Source organism: Dromiciops gliroides, chromosome 2 (assembly GCF_019393635.1).
Source record: "Dromiciops gliroides isolate mDroGli1 chromosome 2, mDroGli1.pri, whole genome shotgun sequence".
NCBI classification, from domain to species: domain Eukaryota; kingdom Metazoa; phylum Chordata; class Mammalia; order Microbiotheria; family Microbiotheriidae; genus Dromiciops; species Dromiciops gliroides.
This window is the reverse complement of record NC_057862.1, coordinates 78,173,978-78,188,711: the sequence shown is the minus strand read 5'-3', so window position 1 is coordinate 78,188,711 and position 14,734 is coordinate 78,173,978. Positions and strand designations below refer to the sequence as shown.

The window sequence follows — 14,734 nt, the reverse complement described above, 5'->3', positions numbered from 1 at the left end:
AAAAATGCTCTAGATCACTATTGATCAGAAAAATGCAAATTAAAACAACTCTGAGGTATCACCTCACACCTATCAGAGTGGAAAGTATAACAAAAATAGAAAATACTGGATGTTGGAGGGGATATGGGAAATCTGGGACATTAATCCATTGTTGGTGGAGTTGTGAAAAGATCCACCCATTCTGGAGAGCAATTTGGAACTATATCCAAAGGGCTATAGAACTGTGCATACCCTTTGATCCAGCAATACCACTTCCAGGTATATATCCCAAAGACATCCCCCAAAAGCAGCTCTTTTGTGATGGCTAAGAATTGGAAATCAAAGGAATGCCCATTAATTGGGGAATGGCTAAACAAACTGTTATATATTATAGTAATGGAATATTATTGTGCTATAAGAGATGACAAGCAGGATGACTTCAGAAAGGCCTGAAAATACATGTATGAAATGATGTATAGTGAAGTAAGCAGAGACAAGAGAACATTGTTCACAGAGACAGCAATATTGTTTGATGAAGAACTGTGAATAACTTGACTACTCTCAACAATACAATGATCCAAGACAATCCCGAAGAACTATTAATGAAACATACTATCCACCTCCAAAGAAATATGCTATTTTTTTACTTAAATTTTTTTCTTTTAATCAAGTTTTCCTGTACAAAATGACATATATGGAAATATTTTAGATAGTCATAGATGTATAACTCATACCCGATTGCTTGCGGCCTCAGAAGGGGGCAGGGGAGGGAGGGAAAGAGGAATAAAAATCGGAAACTAAAACTATAAAAATGTTTATTACAAAAAAAAAAGAAAAATAAAGACTTCTAGTGAAGGGAAACACATTGCTCAGCATACAATTTAATTTCTTATTCTATCTTTAGATAAGGAGGTTTTCCTTACACGGAGCTGAAATCCACATCTTTATAGCTTCTACTCATTGATCCTGGTTCTGACCTGTGGAGCCAAGCAGAATGAGTCAAATCTCTCCTCTCCAGGATAGCCCTTCATGTACTTGAAAAACACTCTCACATCCCTACTGAGTCTTCTCTTTTTTAACAAAATATCCCCATTTCCTTCATCTAATCCTTATCTGGCATGAAATCCTTCACCAAACTAATCACCTTCTTCTGGACATTCTTTAGCTTGCTAATTTCCTTTCTAAAATGTAGTTCTCAGAACTGAATTTAGTATTCTCTATGTGGTTCTGTACACTGTGTTAAAAATGAAAGTAGCATTAGAAAAAAAAAGAAAGCATTGGATATTTTGAGGGGTGAGATCACTCTGAGGACTCATATTGAGCTTGTAATCCACTAAAATCACCAGATATTTTCCTTAAGAACTGCTCTCTACCAACATGTTCCCCATATTGCATTTATGATGACTTCTAGGCCAAGTTTATTATTTGACATTTATGCCTATTCAATTTAATCTTTTTTAAAATACTGTACAATAATCTAGCCTGTCAGGGTCTTTTCTTAATCACAATTCTACTATCCAGTATAATAGCTATTGATCCTACCTTTATGTCCTCCATGATTTTTACAGTCATGTTATCCATATTTTTATCTAAGTCATTGATAAAAATGTTCACCTGCATAGGACTAAGGACAAATCCCTACAGCATTATAATTGAAACTGCCATGTTGTTACCAAGACATTAATTAATCCTGTTTGGGTTCAGCGATTCAGCAAGTTCTGCCTCTAACAAAAATAACATGGGAAACATAGGTGGTGCAGTGGATAGAGCACTTTTGCTTGGAATCAGAAAGACTCATCTTAATGAGTTCAAATCCAGCCTCTGATTAAAGCCTCTCATTAGTATTATATCATGGTTCCCTGATAGGCTTGTGATAGGTTTACTGAATTCCTGGTTCCTCCTCCTGTCTAGGTGGTCTGTAGTCCAGAACCATATAACTTTATAAGTATAGAATATAAATGCACATATAAAGCAAAACTAAAACTAAAACATATAATGCAAAACTAAAACTCCAGGTCAGTTTTGAGTCCTATGGTTTTAATTATTTTTCTCATAGTCCAAGGTGGAATCCATGAAGTATGACAAATGCAAACACTAGGCCACTCAAACTAAGTATTTGCTCTTGTATTCTATTCCATTTCTGGCCAAGTGGATAAACAATATAGAAGTAAAAGATATGTTTTTTCATCTAAATTCTATGTATGGTTAGCTATTTTAACTTTGTGCATATATTGTCATGTAGAATCACTTTATTTCTGGGGTGAAATACACTTAAAATGCTTGTGATATAAAAGTTATCCTATAGTCTACTTCCTAATCTTTTTGGTTTTCTCTGTTCCAGCCTAAAGAAATACTATATTTTGATACTAATAAAAGTATGGTGGAAGATTTAAAAAACAGGTATGACCCTTTGGGGATGTTACAAACTACTGTTTATTACTTTCTGAAAGTTTTTTATTAGAGACTTCTTTATCACACACATCTAAGTTAAGAGCATTTTGACAAGTCTATGGTGATTTATGTTCTGTCTAACCATGTATTACTTAATATACACAGCAACCAATTAAATTAAAATCAGCAAACATTTGTTAAGTGCCTACTAGGTGCAACACACTTATTGCTCACAATTGTTGTTGTTTGTCCTTCCTTCTCGAAGAGGACCATGACAGTGGGGTGATGCCATGACTTGCACTGAATTGGATTTAAGTGAGGAAAGGCTGTGCAAAGTCACCAGCCTCACTTTCTCCTCTAGAGCCATCTGGGCTCTGTGACATCATGCATCATGATGACTAGAGATGGCCTTGGATGTTTAAGGCAGTTGGGGTTAAGTGACTTGTCCAGGGTCACACAGCTAGTAAGTATCTGAGGTGAGATATGAACTCAGGTCCTCTCGACTCCAGGGCCAGCACTCTATCCACTGTGTCCAATTCCGAGCATAGGGAACGACTTATATAAACATTATGAGGCAGAAAAGGACAGGAATAGATCAATCATCATTGTACAGTAATTTGGCTAGAATTCTGATTTGTTCTACTACCAATGAGTTCTTTCTCTAAACATGTGTTCTAGGATATGCAGTTTAGGGTCCCATTTCAGACTTCTGCCTCCTGCTAGAAACCTTATGTAGAAAGTTCTCTTCCTTCCCACAACAGCAGGAGATAACAGAGGGAGACCAAATTGGAAAAATCAGCTTTACCAGGCTTATTACACATTCTTCTCCTCTACTCATTAGCTGCATACAGCCAAACTGGCCTGCCTGCTCTTCTTCATATGTGGCATTCCATCACCCACTTCCATATGCTTATCACAGGCTCTTTTCAGAGCTGGAATGTGGTCTCTCCTCACCTCCGCTTTGTTGACCACCAAGCTTCCTTCCTCTACAAAGCCCATTCTGGACCTCTCCACTTGCTAGTGATTTTATACATATACACACACATATATACATGTACATACATATCTATAGCAAAATACTTCCAAAGTGCAAAGTATACATGTATATACATTTATATATAAGCACATATAAGTATTTTCATATATAGCTAATATTGGTGTGGGCATCTGTCTCTCTGCTATCTACCCACTTATCTGTGCATGTGTTGTTTCTACCCAATAAAGTATAAGTTCCTTAGAGATCAGGTTTCTGTCTTTCTGTCTCCACTGTTTGGCACAGTTCCTCTAGGCATTTAACAAGTGCTTGCCAAATTAATGGATGATGGATGAATGGCTGAAAACTCAAATGCAACTGAAAAATGTTCTATGTAAAACTTTTGGAAGCACTTAGCCATTGTTTTAATCATTCTCAGGCTACTTCCTGTCCTTGCTATTATTACTTTATCAGGCCTTTACAAATATGGCAGTGCCTTTTCATATTCAGACAGCATGCAGGGATCCTTTTCCTTGTTATCCTTTGCCAAACATACTAATCTGCACTGCTGTTTAGGACTTTATATAAGGGATAGCTGATGACAACTAAAGAGTAGGTTGTGGCATAAGCAATTTTTATTGATGTATTTTGTTTTATGGTGATATATTTTATTTTATATCACTAGAGTTTGCTCCATTTTCCTGCCCTACACTTTTTCCCTGAGCCATCCCAAATAACAAATAATACTTTTAAAGACAAAAAAAGAGGAATAAAACAGCATTACTGGCCAATACATCAAAAAAGTCTGAAAATATGTGCAATGTGCAACACTTGTAGGACCTCTCTCCTCTTCAAAGGGGTAGGGTGAAAATGTCTTTTCATATCTCTTAAGCCATGCTTGTTTTGTTTTTATTTTTTCAGTTTTGCAATATTTACTTTTGATTTGGGGGAGGGGTGGTTCTTTCTGTTTATATTGTTATAGCTGTATCTGGATGAGCACTTATCAAGTATGTGGTTGTGAGGATTCATTTCTACTATGAAATGAACTATATGGTCTCTCAGGGACCTTCTAACTCTGAATTCTGTGACTGTGATCTCTCTGCCTCCAGTCTCTCCTCTTTTCAATATATGTTTCACACAGTGGCCATCATATCTTCTATTACAAAGGTTTGACCCTGATACTCCCCTGCTCAAAAACCTTTGGTGGTTTCCTATTGCTGATTAAATAAAATACAAAGACCATCAATTGTCATTTCAGTTTCTACTGTCTGACTCCCGCCTTCTGTACTTTTTGGCCTTCCTTTACTCTATTCCCCTTTATGTATGCTGTATTCCAATGAAACTGCCCAACTAAATTCCCAGTCTGTTCCTGCCTTCTCCTTCTTCTCTGAATTCACATGGGTGAATTTCCCTGGCCTGGGATGCCCTTTTTCCCCATCTCCACTCCTTTCCCTTCAGTTTCCAACTCAGGTGCCAACTTCTATGTGAAGCTTTCCTTGACCCTCTCAGTTGAAAATTATCTCTTCTTCCCCACACTTTCCTTTAGAATTTTTTCTAGTTGTCTGTTTTGCCCTTATATTCTACCTTACCTTTTACTTGTTTTATTCTTCATTACCATAAACATCACAGGGAAGGATTGGTTGTCTATATATGTATATATAGTCTATATCTGTAATACCATGATTCTTTAACTCTGATATAATTCATTTTTTATCTCAATCCTAACATAGTTCCTTAGACATGGTAGGTACTTAGTAAATTTAATTCAATTCGGTTAAATAAAAGAAGCAAAGCAATTTTATCTCTATGTAAATGTGAGATATAGGTGATACTGTGGATTGAGCACTGGACCTTAGACCTGACAGTTCAAATCCAGCCTCAGATACTATAGGCTGTATGACCCTGGGCAAGTCACTTAACCCTTTTGTCTCAGTTTCTTCATTTGTAAAATGAGCTAAATAAGGAAATGGCAAAACATTGCAGTATTTTTGCCAAGAAAACTCCAGATGAGGTCATGAAGAATCAGACATGACTGAACAACAAAAAAGTGAGATCATTATTTCTTCCATTCTCTCTGCCTCTACACTTTTTTTTTCCACCTGTTTCCTTTAACTCACTATAACATGGGATTTTATTATTATACAATAAATCGTTATAATAAAACAGAAGGGGTTTATTATTATCATCATTATTAGGATTTTTATAAGTTTCTTCTTGATTTAATAGTTGGGTGAAATAAATACTTCATATTACTCCTAAAAAAACTCATTGATTTTTTAAACTTATATTTGATCTTTAATTTTTAAAAAAATCTTGTGAGTTTGATAACCAGCTATGTAAAAATTTTCCCTACCCCCACCTTGGGCATCCTTAGACACACAGAACATAGAACAAACATAACAGCTGCTGTGCTGGACTCATGTGACCCTCAGACTAAATGGCTGATCCCAGCGAGATTAAGTGCATCTGGCAAAAGGAGAGAGAATGCCTCAGCAGCTGTTCTAGGCTACTGGTAGATGATCACGGAAAACAGGCCTGAATTCAGAATGTTTTACAATAAGTTTTATTGATACATTTTGTCTTTTTACCTAATTCAGACAATCACATACAAACATAAACCTAATTCTCCCCGTTGTAACAAAAAAGGGGGAGGGGTCACTCGCTAAATAAAGAAGATACTTGTACCCTCCTGAGGTCTAATGCTAGAACCCATGTTCATTATTTCATGATAAAAATCATATTGTGGGGGGCAGCTAGGTGGCACAGTGGATAAAGTACTGGCCCTGGATTCAGGAGTACCTGAGTTCAAATCCAGCCTTGGACACTTGACACTTACTAGCTGTGTGACCCTGGGCAAGTCACTTAACCCCCATTGCCCTGAAAAAAACAAAACAAAACAAAACAAAAATCATATTGTGTATCAATTATAGTTTTGTAGGAGTGAGTCATAAACTCTAGAGGAGAGATTATCTAGTACAACTGACTAATTTTTCTGGTAAGAAAAATGAAGCCCAGAAAGTGACTTGCCCAAGATCACATCATTAATAAGGTGACCCAGAATTCAAACTGAGGCCTCCTAAGTACAAATTTGGGACCCCTTCCAGTGTGTATTTTTTTTTTTTGCGGGGCAATGGGGGTTAAGTGACTTGCCCAGGGCCACACAGCTAGTAAGTGTTAAGTGTCTGAGGCTGGATTTGAACTCAGGTACTCCTGAATCCAGGGCCAGCGCTTTAACCACTGCGCCATCTAGCTGCCCCTGTATTTCTTCTTAATAATCAGTCTTTCTACTTTTGACTCAGGATTGAAAGAACCTTAAAATGTAAATTGATGGAATGGAGACCCAAGCAGCCAACTCGTTGGAATCGACAATGCACTGCTATTTTGAGGCAAATTCTTCCTAAGTTAGAACTTGGAACGGGGAGCCTTGTTTCAACTGAGGAAGAAAGTGAATTTGAAAGACTACTACAATTTTATTGGGTAGGTATAGGTTTAAATGCGTTTATGAAATGAATTTAATTTACTTAGTTACTAAAAAGGAATGCTAAGTAATCCTGAAATGACTGTTAATATGGCTTGAGAAGCTGGGTGTTCCAGTGCATCAAAAATCATGTGAATACTGAGATTTTCTTGCTTTTCAGTTGCATACAATTCTTTGTGTCCCCAATTGGGGTTTTCTTGGCAAAGATACTGGAGTGGTTTGCCATTTTCTTCTCCAGTTCATTTTACAGATGAGGAAACTGAGGCAAATAGGATTAAGTGATGTGCCCAAGGTCACACAGCTAATAAATATTTGAGACAAGATTTGAACTCAGGAAGAAGAATCTTCCTGACTCCAGACCCAGTAGTCTATCCACTGCACCAAATACCAAGATAATACATCTCCAAATGTGATGTGATACTATCAGAAGGACACTTTGAGGAGCCTCACTTTGAAACTGTTTATTTAAATATTTGAAATCTATGAACTATAAATTCTGAAACAAGGGGCTTCTCCCCCAGGACAGGGTCCAGAAGTAAAGTGTTGTATAAGATCAGATGCTTAAAAAGCTCAGGAATAGAGTGGGCTTCTTACATCTTTGATGAGGATCTAGCAAAATTGGTCACCTTAAGTACTTGGAACTTTGTTGGACTAGACAGTCTTAGCCCTTGTCAATCCAAGGAGGAGACTGTGCAGTGTAGGACAGTACTTCCAGGAAATACTAAAATGTGTGCCCGGGGAATTGGAGAGGATTTTCTGTGGGTGAAAAAACGTCCACAAGTTATTAATTGCAAAATAGACAGACCCTTCCACTCCCATCCCCACCCTGGTTACAATTTAGGAACTCCTTGGGTAGCATTTATAGCTATGGGGAAAGAAAAAGGAGGCAGCCAGCAGGTAGCTTTTTTTTTTTTTGCTTTGACTCTACCCTATATGGGGGGGGGGTGAGGCAATTGGGGTTAAGTGACTTGCCCAGGGTCACACAGCTAGTAAGTGTTAAGTGTCTGAGGCCACATTTGAACTCAGGTCCTTCTGAATCCAGGGCTGGTGCTCTATCCACTGCGCCACCTAGCTGCCCCTACCCTATTTTTTTAAATAGTTTTTTCCCCTTCAAAACATTTCCCACATTTCATGAAAAATTTTCGATGTTTATTACTTCTATTATCATTATTTATTTATTTGCATGTTTGTTTTTAACCAGGCTTGCCAATTTGTCAATGTAGAAAAACCCTTCCACTCCCAAGGAACTTTTTCATTCGATACTTATTTGTATTGTTGTTCAGTCATTTCAGTCATGTCTGACTCTTTGTGACCCCTTTCAGGGTTTTCTTAGCAGAGTGTAATACTGGAATGGTTTGCCATTTCCTTCTCCAGCTTATTTGACAGATGAGGAAACTGAGACAAACAAGGTTAAGTGACTTGCCAGGGTCACATAACTAGTAAGTATCTGAGGCCAGACTGGAACTCAGGAAAAGGAGATTTCCTAACTCCAGGTCCAGTACTCTATCCACTGTGCCACGTAGCTGCCCCTATGGGTATCTCCTATACAATGTATAGTCTGGGAGAGTTGCCTAGAAAAACTGGGCAGTTAAATGACTGGTTTTAGCTCTCAAAGACAGTGGGTGTCATCGACGGGACTTGACCTAGGTCTTCCTGACTCTGAAGCCAGCGCTATTCATTATACCACATGGTGTAGTGGAAATAATGCTGGGTTTGTAGTCAGTAGAACTCTGGGTTATCCTGGGTTTACACCTCCTCAGCTATAATGAACATACACAAGTCATGTAACTTTTCTCCGCCATAGTTTCCTCATCTGTATAATGTAATAATGCCTATGTTACCTAATCCATAGAGTTACTATAAGTTTACATATATAAAATTCTTCTTACAACACAAAGCACTACGTAAATGTCTATGATGCTGTTCCCATGCCCACTTCCCAGCTGTCTACTCACTGTGGCCCTCTCCTCTGACCATGCTCACCCTGTCAGAAATTTAGACTCAACTCCCTGGATGTCTTGGCTCTGATAAGGGAGCTTTTACCTTATCTTTCCCAGCCCTAGGCTCCACAATACTTCCTTGCCTTCTCTTTTTAATGCCCCACAAGGGTAGCCTCTCCCCACCCCTCATATTCCTGTCTCTCTGTTTTTCAGCACCCATTAGAATATTTTCCTCGCCTATTAGAATATAAGCTCTTTGAGGGCAGGAACTTCCTTGCTTGTATTTGTAAGCTGGGAACTTAACATAGTGCCTGGTGCATAGTAAGCATTTAATGAATAGTCTGCTTGTCCATCTGTCCATCCATTCATCCCTGTCTATCTATGTATTATTTCAGTTGATCTCTTTAGTTCCAAATATTACCTGGGAACCTAGACTTTGGATTGGTTGCTTAGACCAGATCTATGACTCAAGTTCATAGGCAATATAACTATATATACTGTCTGTCAGATGAAATTCTAAAAGGTCAATTATAATTATTATACCTAAAATAAGTAGCATATGGCATTATGTATGCATAGTGCTAGCAAATCAACCACTTCCTCAAGCTGTCTCATCCTAAACTCCTCCTAAAGCAACAAGTATTTCATATGTGCATAATTGTATTTCCTTGAGCCAATAATGAAAATGATCAGGGAATTGATTAGATAGAAAATTATTAGAGGTAGTTAGTGAATATCTAGAAACTGAAACAGGGATCACAAAGAGGCAGTAGGTCTTCATGAAGAACTGGTAATGCCAGAAATTTCCTTTTCCTTTTTACCATTTTACTGAATAGGAGATCAGAGGAATGCTATAGAAAGAATTTGCCTGAATTTTAGCAAACATTTAGCAAAGTTTCTTGTGCTTTTTTGTGGGAAAGATATAGATATTTGGGCTAAACAATAGTACAATTACATGCATTTGGAATTGGTTAAATGGCTGGGCATAATGAGTAGTTATTATTCAGTCCATCTCACCTTGTTAGGAAGTGTCCAGTGCAGTTCCCCAAGGATCTGGGCTTATCCTTTATTTATCAGTGACTTGCATAAAAACATAGATAGCGTTCTTAGCAAATTTTCAGATGGCAAAAAACTGGGAAGAATATCTAATAACCTGGATAACACAGGATTCAAAGTGGTGAGGGGTTGGGTTAGATAGCTTGTGAGGCCTTTCTAGTTCAAGGTCCATGATCATACAATTTTTTTTTTTTTTGGTGAGGCAATTGGGGTTAAGTGACTTGCCCAGGGTCACACAGCTAGTAAGTGTTAAATGTCTGAGGCCAGATTTGAACTCAGGTCCTCCTGACTCCAAGGCCGGTGCTCTATCCACTGCACCACCTATCTGCCCTATGATCATACAATCTTAACAGGTCAGAGCCAGGGCTCTTGACTTTGTCCACGTTGTGGATCCCTCTGGTAGTCTAGTGAAGGCTGTGGACCCTTTCAAGGTACAAAAATAAAATACACAAGATTACAAAGGAAACAAATTATGTTGAAATACAGTTGTCAAAAAAAGTTATTTTTAAATTTACAGACCCCCCTGGGGGCTAAAGCTGAATCTAATAAAGTAACATTTAATAAAAGTTATTGTAAAGTCTTCCGTTTGGGTTCAAAAAACCAACTTCACAAGGACAAATGGAGAAGGATATGTCTAGCCAGCAATATGTCTGGAAAAGACCTAGCAGTTTTAGTGGCCTGGTCAGACCACACCTGGAATGTTCTGTGCAATTCAGCCACATTTTGGAAGAAATGGATGAGTTGGGAAGGCAGCTAGAATGGTGAGGGGTTTCAAGTTCATGCCCGGGAAGGATCAGTTGAAGAATACTTAACCTGAAAAAGAGAGGACATAGGGCAGTAGACATGTTCAAGTGATTGAGAGGCTGTCATTTGGAAGAGAGTGAATTGTTCTGTTTGGTGCCCAAGAAAAGAAGAAGTGGTGAAGAGAGAACTCAAAAAGAATTTTCTAACAATTAAAGCCATCTAGAAGTGGAATGGGCTTTTTAGGGACAGAACAACTTCCCCCTCACTCTGAGAAAAGGCTGGAAAAAGCTGACTAAGATAACATTGTTGGGGTATGGGTTGGACTGGATGACCATTAAGGTACCTTTCAATTCAACTCGGAGGGTCTATAATTCTTTGAAACGTAGCACCTAATCTTTTATATTTCCAAATTGTCCTCATGGTTATTATTTTTTCCAGGTTTCAGGATTTCCTATCCAGCTGCCATACACTGATTTACAGTCAATAACCAATGCTGTGTATCAAACTGGCATTCATTCTTCTGAATTTCCCCAGACAGAATTTGCCCTAGCTGTTTACATTCATGCATATCCAAATAACATATTATCTATTTGGATCTATTTGGCTTCCTTGGTTCGTCATCAATGAAAAGCAACAAATGAAACCAGTGTCTAAAATGTTAAATTCTTGCATAGTATCTAAAAGGCAACTTCCTGAAGAAAAAGAAGCTTCCCTGTTCTGCGCTTTGATGGCCTAGGAGTGGTGCTGATCTTCATATCAGGGAACCTATTTAGTCCAGTCAGTTATTCCCCCAAGAAGTCTTGCACTCTGGTAATTCACACTGTGTTCCCTTTGGAGTTGCTGAAAAGTCCCTGGGGAAGGGGTGGGGTCCCCTAAGGCAATAAAAACTCTGCTTGAAGATCAGCAGTTATAATTCTAGTAAAGAGGTAGCTTTGAACTACTCTGGTGAAGCCTTCACATTGCTGATGTGAGTGTGGTGATGGGGCTTCTGACTTACTGCCTTGTCAACTGAAAGATGCTCTGACCAGATGAGAACCCAAGGGGACAAGGATCATTTCCCTAGGAATATAGAAACACAGCAGGATTAAATACTCATTAAATACTTATCTTTCCAAAACAAATGTTCAAATACCTGTTCAGATGGTGGCAGGAATCTCCCTTTAGGTGTTTTCAAAGAGCAAGAAGTATCAATCCCCAGGAAGAAGTCCCGTGGAGTCTGACCTGTTCTTAAGGCTCAGTGGAGATGGAGATGCAATCTTTAAATCTCTGCCTTCTTCAGTGGTAGGATTCCTCCATTTTGACCCCATCAAAATTCCACCTTTTCATCTCCAGTGACTGTATTGGGGAGGCCTGCTTGGTGGACCAGAGGGTAAGAAAGGAGTGTGGCCAAAGGTTTACAAAGTAAGCCACTGTATGTGTGTCCTTGCATTTTACATGCTACAGAAGAAAATGCCACCATTTGCTGACATGTTACTAAGGGACTTAGAATGGGTAGGTGCTTTTTTTTTTTTTTGGTTATGAGCCCAATGGAATGGGCTCTTAGAGCAGGAAGCCCTGATTTTACACAGTAAAGGGCAGGAGAAATCTTTCACTCACTGAATCTCAGCAGACCACAAACTCAACAAGCCGAGAGGGGCACACTCCAGATGTTCCCCTGGAATCTTCTGGAGGGAATTAACAAACCGTGACCCCATTAATGCAGTTTATTACTGCTGATGTATGAACATGTTTAAAACTAAAGTGAATTATTAAAAGCTCTTAAGAATTAAAAGACAATTTAAAGTATATTGGTAACATTACATTTAAAAGTGTTTACAAGATTCTTGGTTTAGTCTTTACATTTTTATTTAAAGTTGCAATTTTCAGTGGCAAAAATTATTTTTATTTTTTGAATTTTTGATTGCTAAAATTATATGACTTCACAAAAGACAATATATGCATAATTTAAGATGTGAACCTTAGGAAACTATTTGAGATACCAAAAGGAGTAAATCAAAACCATTTTCATTAAAAATATTTAAAAGTATGTCTAATCAATACTTCTCTATTAGTAGAATATGGTCTCTTTTCCTTCACAAGTCTCAGTGAGAGTGAGGAATCGCCGAACACTAAAGCTATAAGGGTTCTTAGAGATCATCTAACCTAATTTCTTCATCTTAGGAGGAAACGAAATAAGAGAATGCCAATCAGGGTGCAGCATAGCAAAGAGTCTTTGTGCCCTGAGAACAATCAACCAGCTATGAAGGCCTAACAGGAAATCTGAAATGCTGGCCAAGTGGGCTTTGGAAGTACCACTATTTAGGTTAAGAGGAAGGTGAATCTAAGAAACATACAGGCTGGCATAGGATTGTAGGCTTATCCTCTTGGAAACCAACGTGATGATCAGTTTAACATGGAGGACACAGCAGGGAGCAGAAAGATTGTCTCTCCTTTCTTTTCTGGTACCAGAAGAAGCCAAAATATATTATGTAAATAAAAAATACCGATACCACACCGGCTAGAAATTTTTCAGTACATACCACTGAAGCAGGCAAACTGAATGTTCATGAAATGGACTAAAGACACAAATACCTTCCTTATGCATCCATATAGCCTAACAAAATGGAAAACAAGTCTCACCAGATATAAGCAACATTCTTTGAATGGTACCCTAAACTCCAAGTTATCCAACAAGATATTGCCAATTATAGAGAACAATCATTTTTAAAAACCAACCTATTTCTGGGAGCAGCTAAGTGGTACAGTAGATAAAGCACCAGCCCTGGATTCAGGAGGACCTGAGTTCAAATCTGGTCTCAAACACTTGACACTTACTAGCTGTGTGACACTGGGCAAGTCACTTAACTCCCTCATTGCCCCACACCAAAAAAAGAATAAAAGGAAGGAAGGAAAAGAAAGAAAAGAAAGGAAGGTAGGATGAAAGAAAAAAAATGAAAAAACTTTCTAAGCCTAGATTAGGCAAAATAACCAGTGAAATCAAGGAGTTACTAAAATATGAAGAGGAAAGAGTTGAAGATCTTGCGGTAACTGAAAATCTCCAGATTTTCAAACTCCAAAAGTTATACTTAATAAAGTAATGAATGACAAAACAGCACTAATATCTCAAAGGATTTTGAAAAGAAAATGAGCATACTTAACCGGAAATATAGCGGCATGAATCCAAGTAGTGGATCAATGATACCAAGTCAAAATAACAACAAAATCTCTTCTATCTATCAGCTTCATGAATGAACACATTCCCCAGTAGTGTTTGACAGAATATATACCAACGTTTCAGGATCTACACACAGTGGTATATGAAAAAACTGTTTCCAAAATAAATATCATTGGAGGTATGATGGTATTATCAAGGAATACCTCTAAGGACAGGTGTTAAACACCATCATGGCAGAAGTTACTTGAAAAGGCTACTGAAGATTTGTGAGAAGGCATTGGAATACTACATCAAAATCTGGCTAGTACATGAAGTAGAAAATTTAAACAGGAAGAGGAAGTGGTGTGTAAGGTGTGTAAGAGGTGTTTTGAGCCTAAACTAAGGTAGTATATTCAAAAGAAAGGAACAGAGGTGAGTGACATAAAGAAAGAATCCAGGGGCGGCTAGGTGGTGCAGTGGATAGAGCACTGGCCCTGGAGTCAGGAGTACCTGAGTTCAAATCCGGCCTCAGACACTTAACACTTACTAGCTGTGTGACCTTGGGCAAGTCACTTAACCCCAATTGCCTCACTAAAAAAAAGAAAAGAAAAGAAAGAATCCAGATTTTAAGGAGGTGAGAGGAGATTCAAGGATGACTCAGGGGTTGTAAAGCAGCATGACTTGGAGGATACTGCTGAGCTCCATGAATTTAGGGAGTTTTCACAACTATGGATAGAGGGGGATATTCTTAACTAAAGATAGGATAGGTAAAACAAATAATTTTTGTTACATGAAAAAAATTTTTTCACTAATAAAGTCAGTATATAACTCAGATAAAAAAACAACAACAAAATATTCTAAATAAACTTTTGTGTCAAACATCTCTGAAAAGAGTTGGCTATCCAAGATAAAAAGGCAATTTAACAGATGAAGAGCAATTTTCCATTGGTCAAGCCACTTTCTGAGCTTCATTTTTCTCAACATCAAGATGTGAATAAACAGCTGGATAAACAGTTCTCAAAAGAAGTATAAAGCATTAA

General features: G+C 38.0%; 1 protein-coding gene across 1 annotated transcript in view; it reads left to right on the top strand.

Annotated features, from left to right (window-relative positions):
- CC2D2B (coiled-coil and C2 domain containing 2B) overlaps positions 1–11,188 on the top strand; it is a 110,995-nt gene extending 99,807 nt beyond the window's left edge. The window contains 3 exon segments of the mRNA XM_043989534.1: positions 2,321–2,379; positions 6,643–6,820; positions 11,000–11,188. Of these exon segments, the coding sequence (XP_043845469.1) occupies positions 2,321–2,379; positions 6,643–6,820; positions 11,000–11,188 (426 nt within the window).
- Positions 11,189–14,734: the final 3,546 nt, after the last annotated feature.